Source organism: Centropristis striata, chromosome 7 (assembly GCF_030273125.1).
Source record: "Centropristis striata isolate RG_2023a ecotype Rhode Island chromosome 7, C.striata_1.0, whole genome shotgun sequence".
NCBI classification, from domain to species: domain Eukaryota; kingdom Metazoa; phylum Chordata; class Actinopteri; order Perciformes; family Serranidae; genus Centropristis; species Centropristis striata.
Genome location: NC_081523.1, coordinates 7,027,931 through 7,047,372, shown reverse-complemented (window position 1 = coordinate 7,047,372; position 19,442 = coordinate 7,027,931). Strand labels below are relative to the sequence as shown.

The window sequence follows — 19,442 nt, the reverse complement described above, 5'->3', positions numbered from 1 at the left end:
GTTTTTGCAGAAAAAGTGGCCATACAAAATGCCAGTGAAAAAAAAAGAGACCAAATTCAAACCCTCAAAAGCCTAATGGGAGCACTAAAGTTCATCCTGCAGTCGGCAGAAATATATGAAACCACCTGCAGCTACACCCACGCAGCCTTAAAAAATCCTTGGAGAGACATTAGATAGTGCTGAAAAAGAGCCCCAAATGGGTAGCAGGGTCCTTACCTCTGGCTCGGTAAGAGACCACAGCCACGGTGAGGTGGATCTCTCCTGGGTGCAGGTCTGGAGAGGAGCTGATGGAGTAGTAGCGAGGCTGCAGCAGGGGCAGCTGGGTGAGCAGCAGAGTGGAGGGCATCTGGATGGAGGGGAACTCCTCCAGCACCTCCACCAGGGTCGGATTGTTGTACCACTTCCACTCTTCGTACTCCTGCAAGCCCTGGGATGGCACAGAGACAGAAAAGGTGGGATAAAAGTGAAGGTGTATAGTGCAGGTATATATATATATATATATATATATATATATATATATATATATATATATATATATATATATATATATATATATATATGGCATGCCGTTCAGGAAATTGATATATATATATGGATTCAAAACCTGAGAATATATATATTGAAACTTGAGGATATATATAAAAAGTCTGAGAATATATATAGAAACCTGAGAATATATATTAAAAGTCTGACAATATTTATTGAAATCTGAGAATATATATAGAAACCTGAGAATATATATTAAAAGTCTGACAATATTTATTGAAATCTGAGAATATATATTGAAATTCTGTGAATATATATAGAAACCTGAGAATATATATTAAAAGTCTGACAATATTTATTGAAACCTGAGAATATATATTAAAAGTCTGAGAATATTTATTGAAATCTGAGAATATATGTTGAAATTCTGAGAATATATATTAAAAGTCTGAGAATATATATAGAAACCTGAGAAAATATATTAAAACCTGAGAATATATATTTAAAGTCTGAGAATATTTATTGAAACCTGAGAATATATATCAAAAGTCTGAAAATATATATTGAAACCTGAAAATATATATTAAAAGTCTGAGAATATATATAGAAACCTGAGAATATACATTGGAAAACTGAGAATTCGGTTAAAACCTTCAATATAATCTCAAATTTCAATATATATTCTCAGGTTTCAATATATATTCTCAGACTTTTAATATATATATTCTATTCTATTCTAATATATATTCTATTCTATATATATTTATTAAGTTATTGAGAAACCAGGTGTCCTCTGTTTCCTCTTTTAGATCTGTAAACATGTCTGGGTGGAGAGCAGGAGGCGGCCATTCTCCATTCACTGCCCAACTGTTTTTGTGTGTCATCACTGACATTTGGATGTGATGAATTTAGAGCAAAGCCACCAGGCTAAAAAACTTTGGTATGTTACCAACTTTTTTGCTTTGTTCTCAAGCTGCTAATGAGCGACACAGTGACCATGAAGAAGCCTGGTGTGGTTCTCTCTCTGAGCCTGAAGCGCTGTTTGAAGCTCTGTATGTACAATTAGTGAACATTTAACAGCAAAAGTACTTTTGGTCTTTTTATTTAACCTTGATGCACAGACGGGGCTGTTGGCCTTTTCAAGGACTGATATAGTTCATTTATTGAGATATTGTTAATGAACTTTAAAGCAAGAACACAGTAATTAGACCAACATGACAGCTTGACTGTTGTCTAATGTTTGATATGAGGAAAAAAGGGGGATTAGAAAAGTCTGAAAATCCTGCTTTCATTGTGAAATAAGCCTGATATTTAGGGCATATAAAACAAAAAATGCTCTGCAGTGCCGATTCTACTGTACTGTTTCTGAAGCCTTCCATCTTTCCCTCCAGCTTTGGTGACAATGATTCGATGGATGAGCATATGACTCACTGCTTGGCCTCAGCCAGCCTTTTCCACACATTGACAAAAATGGAGAGTGAATTGTGGGAGGCACTGCGAGGGGGAATGGCTCTGGGTTAGAACGATCAACGGCTTTAATTTGGCGCCAGCTCACCTCTGCTGTACATATTTCCGTCGGTGCAAAGTGCATCAAATCGGCTTTCAGAAACAGAAAACTCTCTCCCGTATTTTGATGGCAAACATGATGAATGTGTTAGCGATTGTTTTGCCTTAAACACATGGCAACTTTTTATAGAACCTCGCTTCGAAAAGTGTTCTAATAGAAAGTGAAAGAATATCTGCATACATTTGCCTCGCAAATGGCAAAAAGAGGGAGAGCCTATTTTTGGATGTAGCCTACGCACGTACACCGCAAATCCCTTATGTGTCTTGTCACGAACCGAGCTAAGCGCTCAGTGCAGCAGCAGCTCGATAACTCTAAAGGTCAGTGTTAATGGTAACGCCGAACACTAAGTGAATTTACCTTACTGAGGAGCTCTAGTTTCTTTTTCTGCTTGTCATTGGTTGCCAGAGCAGCAAACTGCTGCAGCAGCACGGGGCTCGGTGGCGTGGTGATGTCCAGGAAATACTGGAAGGCCTGGTAGATGGTGCAGGGAGGGCTACGAGTCTCACTTGTCCAGTTACTGATCACACCTGCAGGAAAGAAGAAGGTGAAAGATGCATTAATTCAGATTTTGTATACCCTTTTATGGAAATAAACTCATAGAAAGTTATCACCCAAATCTGCTGCCACCCTCTAATCTAGATTAGATTAGATTCAACTTTATTGTCATTGCACATGTCACAAGTACAAAGCAACGAAATGCAGAGCCATCATCCCGTCCAAACATATACAACACACACAAACAATAAGACAGAGGTGAACAGGACAGGAAGACAGGGAGGAAGAGATAGAAATACAGCACATGTAAGGAGAAGAAAGGAAGAAAAACCTCGAAAGGAGGAAAAACCTCATGTAATCTACAGTGTTTTATCTTTTTTTAGCAATTTTTTTTTGCAATTTACGACCTTTTCTAGGTGTAGCAGGCATTGCTAAAGCACTAATAAAATCATATTTCACAATCTGTCCTGCTCCAAATGGCAAAAAGATAAAGTTTGCGACTATCTGGTTAACGTAGCAGAGCATTTACTGCTAACCATTTACTCGGTTGAGTTCGAAATAGTGGTAAAAGGAGACTAGGTAACAGTTTTCTAATAAAAAGTTTAAGAAATATCTGCATGCATTTTAGCTTGCAAATGCAAAAAAAATTAGGGTAGTTTTGGATATATCCTACACACATGTAGTTCAAATCATAAATAAGACACAATTAAGTCACAAAACAAGCAGATCTTAAAGGCACAAACCCCTTAATGGGAATTTTAAAAAATGATTACTTTTAATACAACAAGTTGAAAGTTCAAAAGACTGCAGGGACACAAATTATCCATGCAGACGATCAAGTTTAGCATGACCATCGACTGTTTAAAATCTGAAAATAATCTCCGTGATAAGTTCTGAAGAGCTGAAATGAAGCTCACAGTGTTGCTCTGGCTGTCACAATCTTGGTTAACCCAAGAAAAGGGCAAAGAGGTGGAGCAGGGACAATCTGAAGTGGGCTGAATGCAGCTGCTAGCTAGCAGTGAGGTCCTGTCAATCAATGCCTAACCCTTAATTTAACACAACTTTAAGCCTTAATATAAATTTAATGGGTGGGTTCTTTAAAAATTTACCTCCCTCACAGTTCTCACGTAGCAACATATTCGCTACAGTGACCAAAATCATTGTTGGTACCAGGCTGTAAACATGATTATTTCTGCTGTAAAGTTGGGCATTTTAACATGGGCGTCTATGAGGATTTGCTCGCTTTTGCAGCCAGCCTCAAGTGGCCAGTCGAGGCATTGCAGTTTTGCGCTGGCTTCACTTTTCAGCCCTGGAAGATGCTGCTTTAGTGTGATAGGATAAAGCATTTTTTGAGAGGACTGCAGGAAGTTTAATAATCAGTGTGTCAAGGTAAAGTTTGACCAAGCCCACATGCTGTGTTTAAGAAGCACTTTGCTTCACAGTCACAGTGAAAATCTAAATTTTTTGAGTTTGAATTTTTTGCAGTTGAAATTTTAACGTTGAAAAACATTCAGATACATAATGTCAATGCATAAATATTCAGTGCTAGAAATTCAACGTCAACTTTTTTATTTCAAACTCCGATGACACAGATTTACTTCCATAGATGCCGCTTTAGTGTGATAGGAAAAAGCATTTTTTGAGAGGACTGCAGAAAGTTTAATAAGCCATGAAGAGCTTTATATGTCAAGGTAAAGTTTGACCAAGCCCACATGCTGTGTTTAAGAAGCACCTTGCTTCACAGTCACAGTGAAAATCTCACTTATGTCACATGGTGTCACCACAACTGAAGCATTTCTGGGCACGCAGCAGCTACCTCGCTAAAGTGTGACTTCATGTTGTCTGTTGAAGCAAGAGAGGCGGTTTGTTATTCATGTTTTGATTTTGACATCCTGCCCAGATTCCAACCTGCGACGCTCCCGGCTGCACGCCTACCGCATTCGTAAAGTAGCGTGACGTCGCTAATAGCCTAAATCACCCACCTAGGGCAGTGTTCCTCTCCTCCAGGAACTCCACTTTCACGATTTGATTGACAGGTGGAGCGTCCTCTAATTTATCTATGAGAGCTGTCACCAGGTCCTCGTGGTTGCCAGGGAAGATGCCCAGATGGTCGCCGGGATGGTAGCTCAGCCTGTCGTGGTTGTTTGTGTGGAGCCGCACAAATATGGTGGAGCGACTGTAAAAAGAGATCAGAGAATTAGGGAACGGCGCTGCAACATTTTCAGTCTGCTCAGTTTAGTCCACACACACCACAGTCAAAGGAATAACGACACAAGCAGAGTGCATTAGATCAATTTGATCTTATTTCAGTTTAGTGACTCTAATTATTTCTCTCTTTCATGTGTCAGAACATACTTACTTTGATTTAGGACTTTGCAAGTTTTGCGATTCGAGCATCTTTGCTGCGTAAACCTTCTTCTTGTGAATAGTGTTCAATGCTGTTGGCAGACAGAAACAGAATTACATCACATATTTTATTTAGAAACTGGTCTACAAGAGTCTTTGGTAACACTTTGATTTGATTTATTTGGCACAGTTTTCAAAGAAAGAAAATAACATAATAACAACAACAATAATACAATTTATATATTCCATATACATATTGAAATAAAATAAAGACATGCCAGGAAAACCCCAAAAACCCCTCATGGGGCTTGAATAGTGGGATTCCCTAATGTAACATAAAAATAAAAAAGAACATATAACTATACAGAGCAAGAAACTAGAAAAACAAAACAAAGGCACAACACGGCAATGAAACAAGAATTATAATAGGTTATTGAAATACTTTAATTAATGTTGAATATGTGTTCCCTAATCTAGTTGCTAGTAGTTATTAGCATGCAAATAAGTAACATATTGAGGGAAAACTCTTAGTTAATGGCTTATTGGTTGTATAATAAGGTCATGCAGAATAAGGCATTAATAAATACTTAATAATGACTAATTAAGAGGCAATATGTTATTTATTTGCATGCTAATAAGCAACTAATTAATGTTTTTTTAATTAATTAATTAATTAATTAATTAATTAATTAATTTATGTAGAATATGTGTTCCCTAATATAAAATGTTACCGAATCTTTTTATGAAAAGACATGATCTGCTTTTAATCAAGGATGAGTTTATCATTTATGGGAATATGCTTATATGATTTATTGCAGGTGTTTGTTTTTATTTTGATCACTGCCTGTTTCTTCTGCTTTCTCTCGCTCCTAGTTGCTCCTGATGCTTCCTTTTTAACCTTATTTTTCTTTCATTTCTTTTAAGGGTGGATGTCTGGTGGCTACAGTTTTGTTTCAAGTTTAGTTGAAACATTGTTGTGATTATAGTTTGGGGCGGATTCTGAGTCAGACTTCCTCCATTCTTTTGTTTTTTTGGGCCAGAACTCCAAAGTTTTGGTTAATGGCAGTTTTGTTAAATAAAGAAATCCTTTGTTTAATCCTCAGGTTATTGTGTTGTTCCTTTATGTCGAGGACACAAAGAAAATAACAACTCTATATAATGCAATAGAGTTCAAAAGCACCACAAAGTGCAACTTCCGAAATTAAGTTGAATCCAAACAGTTTCAACACAGAACATTACAACCTTCAAGAAGGAAGGATTTGTTGCAGTGCTGTTGTATTAGACAGCATTACTTTTTTTTTTTTTTTTTTAGCTTAAATCTTATTTTCCTGTTAATTAATGTCCAATTAAATAATGGAGACATTATTAAGCAAAAGTCCTGCAGCCATGAAAATGAGCTGTGATGTAATCCTTCGACGCAATTTTACAATTACAACTCTGATTACAATAAAAGTTAAAAAATGTATAAAACAGGTCGCGATAATTAACTATTTTTGACATGTATGCCATTAAAAACTGAAGACAATATTTTTTATGTTCAAATTGATGAAATTAAATTTTTTGTAAATATGCACTTCTGGAATTTGATGCATTCTGTATTTATTTATGATTTACATATTCCTGTATTCGGCCGTGTTTCAGTTCAGTGAGTACTGATACGCAGTCAAAGATAAAAGCAAAATTTAAAAAATACGCAGATCGATTAAAAATTCCACGTTATCGATCAAATTCTTAATAACCATTCATTGATCACCAATTAATTATTCCCATCCCTAGTCCCCATTAGTCACTTTGAAACAAAAATGTAGGGAAATAGGGTCCAGGTTGAAAAATACAAAAGTTTCCTTTAACAATTATACTTATTAATAAGTGTAGAAGTCCAGAGCTGACACAGTTCAGACACAGTTCAGCCTTATAACAGATTTAATATCATGCTGCCCAGAGTCAAGCTAGATTACAATCTTTATCTCATATTAAGCTCCTAATTAATTCATGTAAATTAGAGAGCAGAGTGACTGGTCTTTTTCACATCTGGTCCAACATTTTGGACACTAGACCTCAAGACCTCAAGGCTACAAGGGTCCTTTAAATCTCATCCTATTATCATTTTTCTTTCCACTACAGAGCCACAAATCTCAGCTCTTGATCAATAACCCGACCAGCCCTCAGCAGACACATTTAGGTATAATTTTTTGCTTCAACAGTTTCTTTTAATGTTGCAGCTGCAGTAGCTAAACTGTATAAACAATCTTCCTATCCTGTGAGGCCGATTTTTCCTTTATCTATTTTTATTTATTTTTTGGTATCTGTTTGTATGTTATGCTATGGTGTTTTAATGTTGTGTATGGACTCTTAATTGTACTGTACAAGTGTTGCGTCATGTCTTGTGATCAACATGGTCTAACAGGAATCCGTGAAATAGCCACGGATTTGCTTAACTCAAAATCCGTGGAATAGCCACGGAATCACTCAAATTTCTGTGAAACTGACACGGATTTTGCTACAATGCAAGTTAATGACAGTCATATCCCGTGGCTATTCCAACATACAAAGTGATTATGTACATTCACTGAGTGAATATTTAGAAAATAAAACATATATTTCTTGCTAGAAATGTGATCAAAATCCATTTTTATGCAGAAACTAAGTCAAAATATTGATTTTTTCACTAAAAATGAGAGAACTGTCCGCCATGTTTTTTGTTCTGACCGCCGGGACCTTGAAAGTCATGTGACTTGGACACAAACCAATAGGAAAAAATATCCATGGAATAGCCACAGGATATGACTGTCATTAACTTGCATTGTAGCGAAATCCGTGTCAGTTTCACGGAAATTTGAGTGATTCCGTGGCTAGTCCACGGATTTTGAGTTAAGCGAATCCGTGGCTATTTCACGGATTCCTGTGAGACCAGGTTCCTTGTTACACATGTTTGTCAGTGTCTATAATTGTATATATGTTGTGACTATATTGACAGTTGTTGTTGTTGTTGTTGTTTTTGTGTTGTTGATGATCTCGGAGAATGGACAATTTGATTTAATGTTTGGACTCCAGGGAGAATAGCTATGCTAATGTGCTGGAGCTAATGGAGATCCAATAAATAAATAAATGATGCTGCTAACCTTACATTATACATTATACCCTAACTCGAACCCTAGCACTTATTTTGCCCTTTAACCCTTTATCGGGCAAAGAACTATATTTGGTAACTTCAGTGGATATCCAAAATGGGGGGTAATATTTCTAGAAAAAAGTTGCAAATTTACTAGATTAAAGTGGCAAATCTACAAGAAAAAAAGTTGCAGATTTAAGAGATTTAAAGTGGCAAATCTGCGACAAAAAAGTTGCTTTTCCCCCACTTTTTTCTCGTAAATCTGCAACTTTTTTCTCGCAGATTCACCATTTTAAATCACATAAATCTGCCCCTTTTTTTCATAGATTTTCCACTTTAATCTCGTAAACTTTTCTCTGAAAATATTACCCCCCTCCCCCGGGTCCGTATGTTTTTTTTTTTACACATTCTGGCTGCATGTAATATCCTCCAATATTGTCTAAGGTTGAAATTTGGAATATTTGTTTAACATCAAGACGCCATCCACAGTGCATCACTGGGCTCCTGCAGGTTTTCTGTGGTTTACCTTCTGTGAGGGTCGGGGCCTCGGCCGTGTACGTCAGACGGAACTTGCTCTTCTTCCAGCTGCGGTCGTTGCTGATCAACGAGTCGTTGGCCTTCTCGATATTCACATCATCGCCAACGCAGAACACGTCACAGGCGGCCTTGACGTGCAACAACACAAGCACGGGAAAGAACATCACCATTATTCAGAAGTCCCTTTGAAAACCTTGCTCTTTCACACAACAATAACAACAGATTCACTGAAGGTATTTTTCCATTTTATGTATAAAGAAGAAGATACACTGAAGTACAATTCATGTAGGTGTGTGTAGTATACATCCATTTGCACATGGTTAATGTAATACTTTTGAAAAAAAAATACAAAATAAGTTTACTTGATGCTTCAATTTTGGGATATTAAAATGCGCTAAAATATATGTTAATACATGTTTTAAAATATGAACAAAATAAAATAAAATAAAATAATAGTAATGAATATAAAATAAATATATATTTTTCATTATTACAAAATATAATAAATACGTATAAATATTCAACAGTAATATTAATTAATTCATATTTTATATTATTTTTAAAATTAATAAAACACTTATAATATATAAGACATTTTAATTTAGTGGATAATAAATATTAAATGTAATTTATTTAAATATATATTATATTATATTATATTATATTATATTATATTATATTATATTATATTATATTATATTATATTATCATTTATTTGGAATACAGAAAAGTGCAGCAAATAAGTTAATCGGTTTGGGCATAAAATATACTTAGAACCTTAGAACCCTTTTTTTAATAAAAATAAATGTCACAAAGTATAGGCTAATTATTGCATTCTGTTTTAATTTCAAACAACAATCCCAACTTTTTTGGCAACATGGTTGAACTTCAAGTTGGAAAAAAAGATGGTTTGATGTGCAAAAAGATAAACACTAGCTACTCAATAAAATTAAGGCAACAGATTGCACGCAATTTTTTTAATTAAATCTAACTACGTTACAAGTTGAGTTAATAACAACTTAACAGGAAGTGCCTGTCAATTAAAAACTGACTAAATCTATTGTGTTGGATTCATTCAAAATTCTCTTGATTTAGAATTACAAACACATAAATATTATATTTAATGTGATCAAAATAAGTAGATTCTATCTCAAACATTTTTATATTAAAGTTACTAAAACAACCGCCTCAAAATCAAGCATTCTGATGAAGAAAATGATCCAAACGAAGCCCCCCTTCGCCTCAGACACCGACCTTAAAAACCTTCTTGGCCCAGGTTCTGAATGACTCCTCCTGGCCGCACAGCTCATCTCCTTCCCCCATGCGTAGGATGCGCTCCCCCCCCAGCTCTTCAAACAGCGTGTCCACAGCGTGGGCAAAGGCGCAGAAGTGTGGGTAGGCCCTGGAGCCAAGGCCAAACACTGAGAACCTAAACAGAGACACAAACACTCATGAAGGAAGAGACGCAGATAGAAAGAAAGAAAGAGAGGCAGGTAGCAAAACATAAACAGACGTTTGTAAAACCCTGCAACCAAGCCCATGTTAGTATTCTGGGTAACGCTTTATAATAAGGTCCTTAATAACCATTAATTAACAAGTAATAAGGCATTGTTCTCGCTTTAGATCCGGTAGTTGCAAAAAGCATTGTTAACTTATAATTAACTTATAATAGATGAACAATAAAGTATATTTTGATAACACTTTACAATAGCCATCTAAGTGATGTTTATAGTTGGTTTATAAACCAATTATTATTAACCATTTACAAAATTCTATACATATTTAATCTTGAAAGGTTTTAAACCAATTTCTAATATAGTGTTAAAATGTATAATGAGAGCAAAACTATTAATAAACTTTTAATTATAATTGAATTGTTTGTTAATGGTAAATTACATTAATATACCATTTATTTGCCATTTATAAATGATAGTTAAACATTAATAAATAATATATTTACCGTTATAAATTACTTATATACGGTTTATAAATGATGGTTATTGTAAAGTGTTACCAGTATATTTTGGTAACACTATACAATAACCATCTAAGTGATGTTTATAGTTGGTTTATTAACCAATTATTATTAACCATTTACAAAATTCTATACATGTTTAATCTTTAAATGTTTTCAAGCAATTTCTTAAAGGTATTTGAACCATTTAAAAATCATTAACATACTTAATATAGTGTTAAAAATGTATAATGAGAGCAAAACTATTAATAAACTTTTAATTATAATTGAATTGTTTGTTAATGGTAAAGTAACTATCAATTACATTAATATACCATTTATTTGCCATTTATAAATGATAGTTAAACATTAATAAATAATATATTTACCTTTATAAATTACTTATATACAGTTTATAAATGATGATTAAACTTTAATAAACTATCTGTTTACCATTTAAGAAATGGTCTATTTACCATCTATAAATGATGGTTATTGTAAAGTGTTACCAGTATATTTTGGTAACACTTTACAATAACCAGCTAAGTGATGTTTATAGTTGGTTTATAAACCAATTATTATTAACCATTTACAAAATTCTATACATATTTAATCTTTAAATGTTTTCAACCAATTTCTTAAAGATATAAGAATCATTTTGAAATCACTTACATACTTAATATGGTGTTAAAAATGTTATAATGAGTGTAAAGCTATTAATAAACTAATAATTACGTTTGTTTATGGTAAAGTAATCTATTTGGCATTTATAAATTATAGTTCAACATTATTACATTTTCTATTCACCATTCTAAATGGCCTATATACGGTTTATAAATGATGATTAAACATTAATAAACTATCTGTTTACCATTTATAAATGATGGTTATTGTAAAGTGTTACCTATATTTTAATATCAATAAGCAAACAAAATAAGATGAATAAAGGCATGGCAAAGACATAATGGGTGGGTCATGGGTGTTTGTAATGCCATTATTAACACTTATATAAGCTTATAAACACACAATAATGTTAATAAGCATCTGGTAAGGACTTACAAGGGCTTTATTACTTGTTAATTAATGGTTATTACAAGGACCTTAATATAAAGCGTTACCGTATTTTGCCCTTTCTTCCCTCTTAGAAATAATCAAAACACTCGGTGGATGTTAATACGTGTGTTTGGTTTTTGGTTAGATGGAGGATGATTTTCACCAAGAGCCTCACACTGCAGCTTCACTTTGAACAGATCAACTCACTTCACTTTTTGCAAGACTGGGTGACATTTATGTGGGTTCCTCTTCCTGAACAGCTCAGCAAACTGTCCACTGCAACAGGATTTTTAAAAAGTTTTCACAAAAGTCAACATTCATTCATGCATGGCATACTCTGGTTGAGGATGAAAATGAAACATATAAAAGTTAAATTCTGGAGTAGATCATGATGACGGACACGCTGCAACCTGCAAAGCAACATGTTTACGTACAGTGGAGAACAGGATTCGACACATTTTTAACCCTTTATCGGGAGAAGAACTGTATTTGGTAACTTCAGTGGATATCTAAATGGGTCCTCATGTCTCTCTGTTTGGTCGTAGAACCACATGGATTTCTTCCAGCTATTCAGCAAAGATCAGCCTACCAATTGGTATGATAATAAAATAATAATATTAACTTTATTGGTCTTGACCTCCAATGTAAAAATTTAAAATAAAAATAAAAAATCTGCAAGAAACAGTCGTACAAACAGAATTATTCTTCATTGACTTGTACCAGGAGAACTTGACTATGACGGCATATTAGGGCATATTAAGTATGAATAAAAATAAAAATACAAACCCAGGGGGGGTTGCAAATTTATTAGATTAAAATGGCAAATGTACAAGAAAAAAAGTCGCAGATTTAAAGTGGCAAATCTGCGTGAAAAAAAGTCAGATTTACGAGGAAAAAAAGTGGAAAAAAGCAACTTTTTTCTCGCTGATTCACCACTTTAAATCTCATAAATCTGCGCATTTTTTCTCGTAGATTTGCCACTTGAATCTCATAAACTTTTTTCTCAAAATATTACATATAGCTTTAAATGATTCCTTGACCCAGAAAATGTAGATTTTGACAGCATTGACCTTCTAAGTGGCTTGGAAGATATACTGGTTCTCATAGACTTTATATGGCTGCCATGTCCGATTTGCAATCTTGATGAAGTGGCTCCTATCAAAAAATAAATACCTATGATGATAGAGAGCATGTGGAAAAAAATTGATGCTTTTGTCAGACGTCTTAGGACCAGATTTGAGAAGAATGGGGACACGTCGGACTATTTGGAGTGTTCTTTCTGATCTTAGCTGTAGATTCAAAGAGCCCACTACAGCCTTTGAAATAAAAATTACTAAGGGGTTAAATGTAAATAAATGTTTTGTTTGTGATGACAGTTTTGACACGTTTTGTGACTTTTTCTGTGCCCCTAACCCATTGTAACAGCACCCTCTCTGTGTTCCTGATGTACAAATTAAGCACTGAATATGACATGATATAATAACAATATAATATAAAAAAACAATATAACAATATGATATAAAAAAAACATTCCCCTAGTTTTAATGTGATTTAATGTGTTAAAGTTCTTATTCATTATTGTTATTTTATTTATTCATTTATTTATTTAGGTTGGTTTTGTCATTTTGTTGTTGTTCTTTTTCTCTTTTTTTTTTTTTTACTGTGTTTGTCCATTTGTGATTTATGTTGTGTTTTGTTTAAATTAATAAAAAAATAAAAAATAAAAAAAACATTCCCCAGTCTAAAATGTGTTATTTGGGTTTTTTTTTCTCCACAACCATTTTGTAACCCCCCCAGAGATAACTGCCCGACCCCCTCTGGAGTCTAAACCCCCAGGTAGGTTGAGAACCACTGCATTAGATAATATATTCACAGCGTCTCATGTTCTGACTGTTTGGTTTCCCCTGGTCTGGTTTTGTTTACCTGACATTAGCGAGAGGTCCGGTGCTCTCGAAGTGGATCCTGGCGTCGGGCTCGTCGCTGGAGGACTTGCGAGTGTCGGAGTAGGAGGACACGCTGTTGAAACGGACCTTGTAGCTCCTGGACACGAGGAGAAAGAGAGAGATGAGACATGCGGATGTTTAACTCAAAGAAAAACATGGAAATGTACAAACACAAACACATGCAGGGTCTGAACTCACTTTCTGTCTTCTGTGTTGTTTGTTGGGTGGCGCATCTCCATTAAGGCACCTCCAAATTTCTACATCAACCAAAGTAGAGCAGTTAGTGATGTGTGCTTGTTAATATACAGGAATGGAAAAAAATATTAGACCAGCCTTCAGTATCAGCACATCAAACTTCTGGTTATAAATGACTTTGTTCTCTTCTATTATTAGAGAATTAAACGTGCAATGCAATGAAAATAATACTAATCTCAACCAAGCAACATTCAAAATCAAAAAAATCAAAATTAAATTTAAAAAAATAAGTCAGGTGTAATAAGAATAAAACACACAAAGGAAAACAAGAAAGAACAGTAATAATAATAATAATAATAATAATAATAATAATAATACTAAATTGAAAGAGGAACATTCAAAATAAAAAAATAAACAACAAAATTTAATTTAATTTAAAAAATAAGTCAGGTGTAATAAGAATAAAAACAAAAAAGAACACTTTTATTGGTAATAATAATAATAAAAATATACAAAGGATGAAAACTAAACTGAAAGAGGTATTTCGAACTGGGGTGTTGGTAATCACAGTGTTTGTTAGTAGGTCAACACATCAAACTTCTGGTTCCTTGTAGAACCAGGATTTTATGGATAAAAAATAAAAATTAAATTAAAAATTAAATAATAGAAATAGCTTAAACAGAAGCTCAAATATATATAAAAAAGTTATATAAAAATAGGAGCAAAGGTCATATACAGTCATGGAAAAAATGATTAGACCACCCTTGTTTACTCCAATTTCTTGTTCATTTTACAACTAAAGGTACATTTGTTTGGACAAATATAATGATAACAACAAAAATAGCTCATAAGAGCTGATATCTAGACATTTTCCATGTTTTTTTGATATAGATATAGAAAACCAAGAAAAATGTCTAGATATCAGCTCTTAAATTAAACTCTTATGAGCTATTTTTGTTTTATGGAGTTGCAGACGTTGTAGCTGTCTGCATGTAATGTGCAAATTCTGTTGTTCGCGGTTAGCATGCTAAGCGGAGATTTAGCTTAATTAACTTCTTATGTTGCATTACTATGTAATTCAGGGATGACATTCATGTTGCTTAGCGTAATGCCAATAATCATTTGATATGAAATACTTACATACATTATAGTATATCAGCTAATTGGGTTCATGTTAATGTACTTTTAGTGCAGCATACTGCGTAATGTGCTATCTCACAATTAGCATGCTAAGCAGAGATTTAAGCCCTTTCTTCTGCATCAGTTTGATCCATTGAAAACAATAAAACCAAAACTTTATTAACTGCTACTGCTACTTTATTGACAGCTAAGCATAATACGGAGAGAAAGATAGCATTTCTGTGTTATTTAAGGTTACACTAGAGGCATTAGCATTACCTACAAAATACAATTTGCACTATACGAATACAAACTTCCTACGGGCACTGCACTAGTCACGATAATATCGTATTGTGACTCAAGTATCGGGATAAAATCGTATTGTGGGGCCTCTGCTGATTCCCACCTCCATAAAAAAAAAGTACATACTTCTCCATTTTCAGGTGGATCTCCATTTCCGAATGTGCTGGTCACCACCAACACCAGCGTCTCATGCTCCAGATCCACCACGTCATATTCATCCATCGACGTGACCTGCACACACACACACACAAAACAAAGAGCATTATGTAGAGGGAATCTTATCCTCCACTTACATGGTGTATCCTTAATCTGGCTCTCGTCTCCTAGACACACACTCCACACGACGGATGACCTGAGCGTGTAAATGAAGCCTGAACACACAGCCGCTGGCAGAGAAGGAGGTTGTAATGACCACTCTGTCCTCGCCTCTAACAAGATGATAATACGCTGTTGCCACACAATGAGCAACCACGATGCATACCACTCATCCTGAATGTGTTTGTCTGCCACAGGACTCGCTTGCTTTTCACACACACACACACACAAAGACACACAACCAAAAGGCATGAAGAGGAAACAGGCTTTCGCCCCACGACAGTAAAGATTGGCCCGGGGCGCTTGCATCTGCCCTGCAATCCATCTCCAGACACCCACTCCTCGGTGACACACACACACATCCACACACTTTTGCATGCACGAATCTCTTCTTGTATGATTGATCACACTGGGAAAACAGGAAGGGAAAATTAAGACATGACCTGGAGGAAGAGCATGCAGTGTATGATTGAGAGCAGCATGTTTAGCATTTTTTTTCTCTATTTTTCTTAACAGATTTGCACAGCCAGGGGTGCTTCAGGATCTTGTCTTAAACTACAGCACTGCTCAACGCTTCGGTGGTTAAATCTTCCCTTCCGACCCGCGGCACTTTACTGCATGAGAGAAGAAGAAAATGTGACAAAAGACACACTTTCTTCTCCTGCCCTCTCGTCGCCTGCACTCAGCTGGCATCTGCTTGGCTTCGTCAGCCACAGAGAGAGAGGAAAGGAGGAGGGTGGTGTGTGTGTGTGTATAGGAATGATGTCTTTGAATTCCTCATTTTTCAATTAGACGTCTCCACAATGACACATGAGCTCGGGTCCAACTTTCGGATAAGATGATGCAAGGTAGGAGCAAGCGTACCTTCGCGTCGAAAGCGTGCTTGAAGATTTCACAGAGAGTTTTGGCATAATCTTGCGATTTGCCCGTCTCTGTGGCGAACAGAATGGTGGCTTTCACCCTCTTGGCCATGGCCTGGCCCATCAGCTTGGCCGAGAACTTCACAGCCCTGCAGAGGGAAAGAAGCATATGGTGGGAATCATCAATGCACAGGGAAATATTGAGGAGTTGAATCAACCAGAGACAATACATTTGAGGGCAAAGTTCGCAACCTTTAATCATTGATAAGTCTGATTTAATATTGAGGGTCATGCTCTGCAAAAAAGAGGTGTCTAAAAACAAGATAAAAACACTAAGTCTGAGGGAAATTAACTTGCTGCATGGACAGATAATTTCACTTTTAGAGATTTTTCTTCTCATGCATCTTAGTGTTATAACATCTTCTCTTTTATTTATTTATTTATTTATTTATTTAATTATTTGCTACTATTTATTAGTCTATTTCTATAGGTATATATATTTTATCATGCTCTATTTCTTAATTATTTATTTATTGTTTTATCTTTTTTATCTAGATTTTTTTATTTTATTTTATTTTTATTTTTAAATTTATATATTTTTTTAACTTTCCATTGTTATTATTGACTTTTACTTTTTTATTTATTTATTTATTTATTATTATTAAATATTTTTTAAAATCTTATTTTATTTTATTTTTTCTTACCTTACTTTATTTTTTATCTAATTATTTTCTTCACTGCTCCACGTTGAGATGGTGTTTGCTTGTTTCTATGTTTCGTTATTTTTTATATATATATTTTAACTTTCCATTGTTGTTATTGACTTTTACTTTTTTTATGAATTTATTTTTTATTATTAGATATAGTTTTTTAATCTTATTTTATTTGATCTCATCTTACTTTTTTTTTAAAGTTATATATATTTTTAACTTTCCATTGTTATTATTGACTTTTACTTTTTTATTTTTTATTATTGTATATATATTTTTTTATCTTATTTTATTTTATTTGATCTTATCTTACTTTATTTTTTTAATCTAATTAATTTCTAACCTGCCTCCAGTGTTTCCTCACTGCTCCATGTTGAGATGGTGTTTGCTTGTTTCCATGTTTCGTTATTTTTTAATGATTATTATTGTTATTTTCTCCTTTTTTATGTGAAGCGCTTTGTGTTGCATCTCTCTTGTATGAAAAGTGCTATACAAATAAAGTCTGATTGATTGAAAGTCTGAAGATTACTTAAATTAAGATTATTAAATCATTAGCATGTTGTACGCTTAAAATAAGAAATTAACTCTTAAAACAAGATTAAAATTAAAGCTGTAAGCAGCGATGAACTGCCCCTACAAATTACCAAGATTTCTTACCAAGATAAAAAAAACTTTAGATTTACAAGTGTTAGATAATTTATCTTATTTTGAGAGTTAATTTCTTATTTTAAGTGCTCAACATGCTTATTTCTAGATTTAACAATCTTAATTTGAGAAATCTTGTCAAGTGGAATTATCTGTCCATGCAGCGAGATAATGTCCCTCAGATTTAGTGTTTTTATCTTGTTTTTAGACACCTCTGTTTTGCAGTGCGTTATGTCAAGGTAGGGGACAGATGACAATTGTGATTATCTGGCTTGTTACATCCTCGAGGCAATAATAATATAATAGCCGAACGTGCACGAGTGCATGCATAGACAAAACACCTACAAAGCTTTGATTACTCCCTGAGGGGTTGATTGAATGAATTTCACCGCTGAGTACTCCAGCTTCCTTCCCTTGTGTCTAACTCCTGTCAGGAAATTGACTATTTGGAAGTCACTTATCCTACACACATGCTACAGTAAATTATCTCTGACTTTGACTAAAGGCTGCAGCTTAACCTTGACTCTAATAAATACAGAAATGCAATAAAAAATCACTAATTTAACCTTGTTTTATTCTAATATTTCTGCATGGCTGCACACTCACTTGGCAAGCTTCTTGAATCCGATGGCTCTCTTCTTCGTGGGCGTCCCATTGACTCCTTTCCACACGTAGGTATTCCAGGGATCAGTCTTTTCCATATGGGACAAAAAAAATAAAGTTCAGAGGTTGTCTTTGTTTAACCCTCTGGAGTCTCCAAAAGCACCAAATCCAGACTTCTTCATCACATCCAGACTAGAAAACAAAGCAGCGTGGAGCCCTACTGTAAATTTACCTCTAAAGTTCTGGCTGTAAACTCCATGAGGCCAGTTTCAGTTTGATGATGATATACCAAGTAAAACTGGAGACAAGCTCAAATATATTTAGTATAAAATGTTAGAACTGGATGGAACCCTCTTATATGTTATATTTGCAACCTTTGTTGCATTTACATTTTTTAATTGAGCATGATAGTGTTTTGAAAGTAAAAAAAAAGATTCAAAATTACATTTTATGTTGGACTAAAGGACTAAAAAAGACACAAAATGACAAAAAAAAGACACAAAATGACAAAAAAAAGACACAAAAAGACACAAAAAAAGACACAAAATGACCAAAAAAAGACACAAAATGACTAAAAAAAGACACAAAATGACCTAAAAAGACAGTAAATGATTAAAAAAAAGACACCAAATGACCAAAAAAGACACAAAAAGACTACTTACAAAGACACGAAAAGACATGAACAAAACAGCCCAAATAGCTTTCGTGGACTCCAGAGGGTTAAATCTCATAAATCTGCATATTTCTTTCCTCGTAGATTTGTCACTTTAATCTCGTAAACTTTTTTTCTCAAAATACTACCCCCCTCCCCCGGGTCCGTATGTTTGTTTTTTTTCACATTCTGGCAGTATGCAAAATCTTCCAATATTCCAATTCCAATAATTTGCAAGTATTTCATATATGAGTGCCCTATTAAGGGTTAAAATCCATGCCGAGATGCTGAGACATCATCTGGGATATTCAGTGTATTCAAAGAGCTGCAATTCACAATCTGCCGCGCACACGTTCCTCTAACGTGGCCTACTTTCCCTCCAGGTAATGATTTCCGACTTTAATTTACCTTAATGGCTTCCTTAAAATAGCTTAGCAACTAACCGCTTTGTAAACATGAGTGCACGTCTATAATTATGGTGGTGCCCTCTGCCAAGAACACAAACCACAAATTGCATAACATTTTATTGGAACTAATGTCAGGGCAG

The 19,442-nt window shown here is 34.5% G+C and overlaps 1 protein-coding gene across 1 annotated transcript in view; it reads right to left on the bottom strand.

The window, feature by feature from the left end:
- Window positions 1-19,442, bottom strand: part of nos1 (nitric oxide synthase 1 (neuronal)) — a 67,932-nt gene that overhangs the window by 7,758 nt on the left and 40,732 nt on the right. Inside the window, exons 13-23 of the mRNA XM_059336785.1 lie at window positions 18,247-18,332; window positions 16,290-16,434; window positions 15,237-15,341; window positions 13,692-13,750; window positions 13,474-13,590; window positions 9,798-9,972; window positions 8,533-8,671; window positions 4,908-4,986; window positions 4,531-4,724; window positions 2,411-2,580; window positions 217-427 (exon numbers count right to left, since the gene is read on the bottom strand). Coding sequence (XP_059192768.1) covers window positions 217-427; window positions 2,411-2,580; window positions 4,531-4,724; window positions 4,908-4,986; window positions 8,533-8,671; window positions 9,798-9,972; window positions 13,474-13,590; window positions 13,692-13,750; window positions 15,237-15,341; window positions 16,290-16,434; window positions 18,247-18,332 — 1,480 coding nt within the window. The remainder of the gene's footprint in view (window positions 1-216; window positions 428-2,410; window positions 2,581-4,530; window positions 4,725-4,907; window positions 4,987-8,532; window positions 8,672-9,797; window positions 9,973-13,473; window positions 13,591-13,691; window positions 13,751-15,236; window positions 15,342-16,289; window positions 16,435-18,246; window positions 18,333-19,442) is intronic.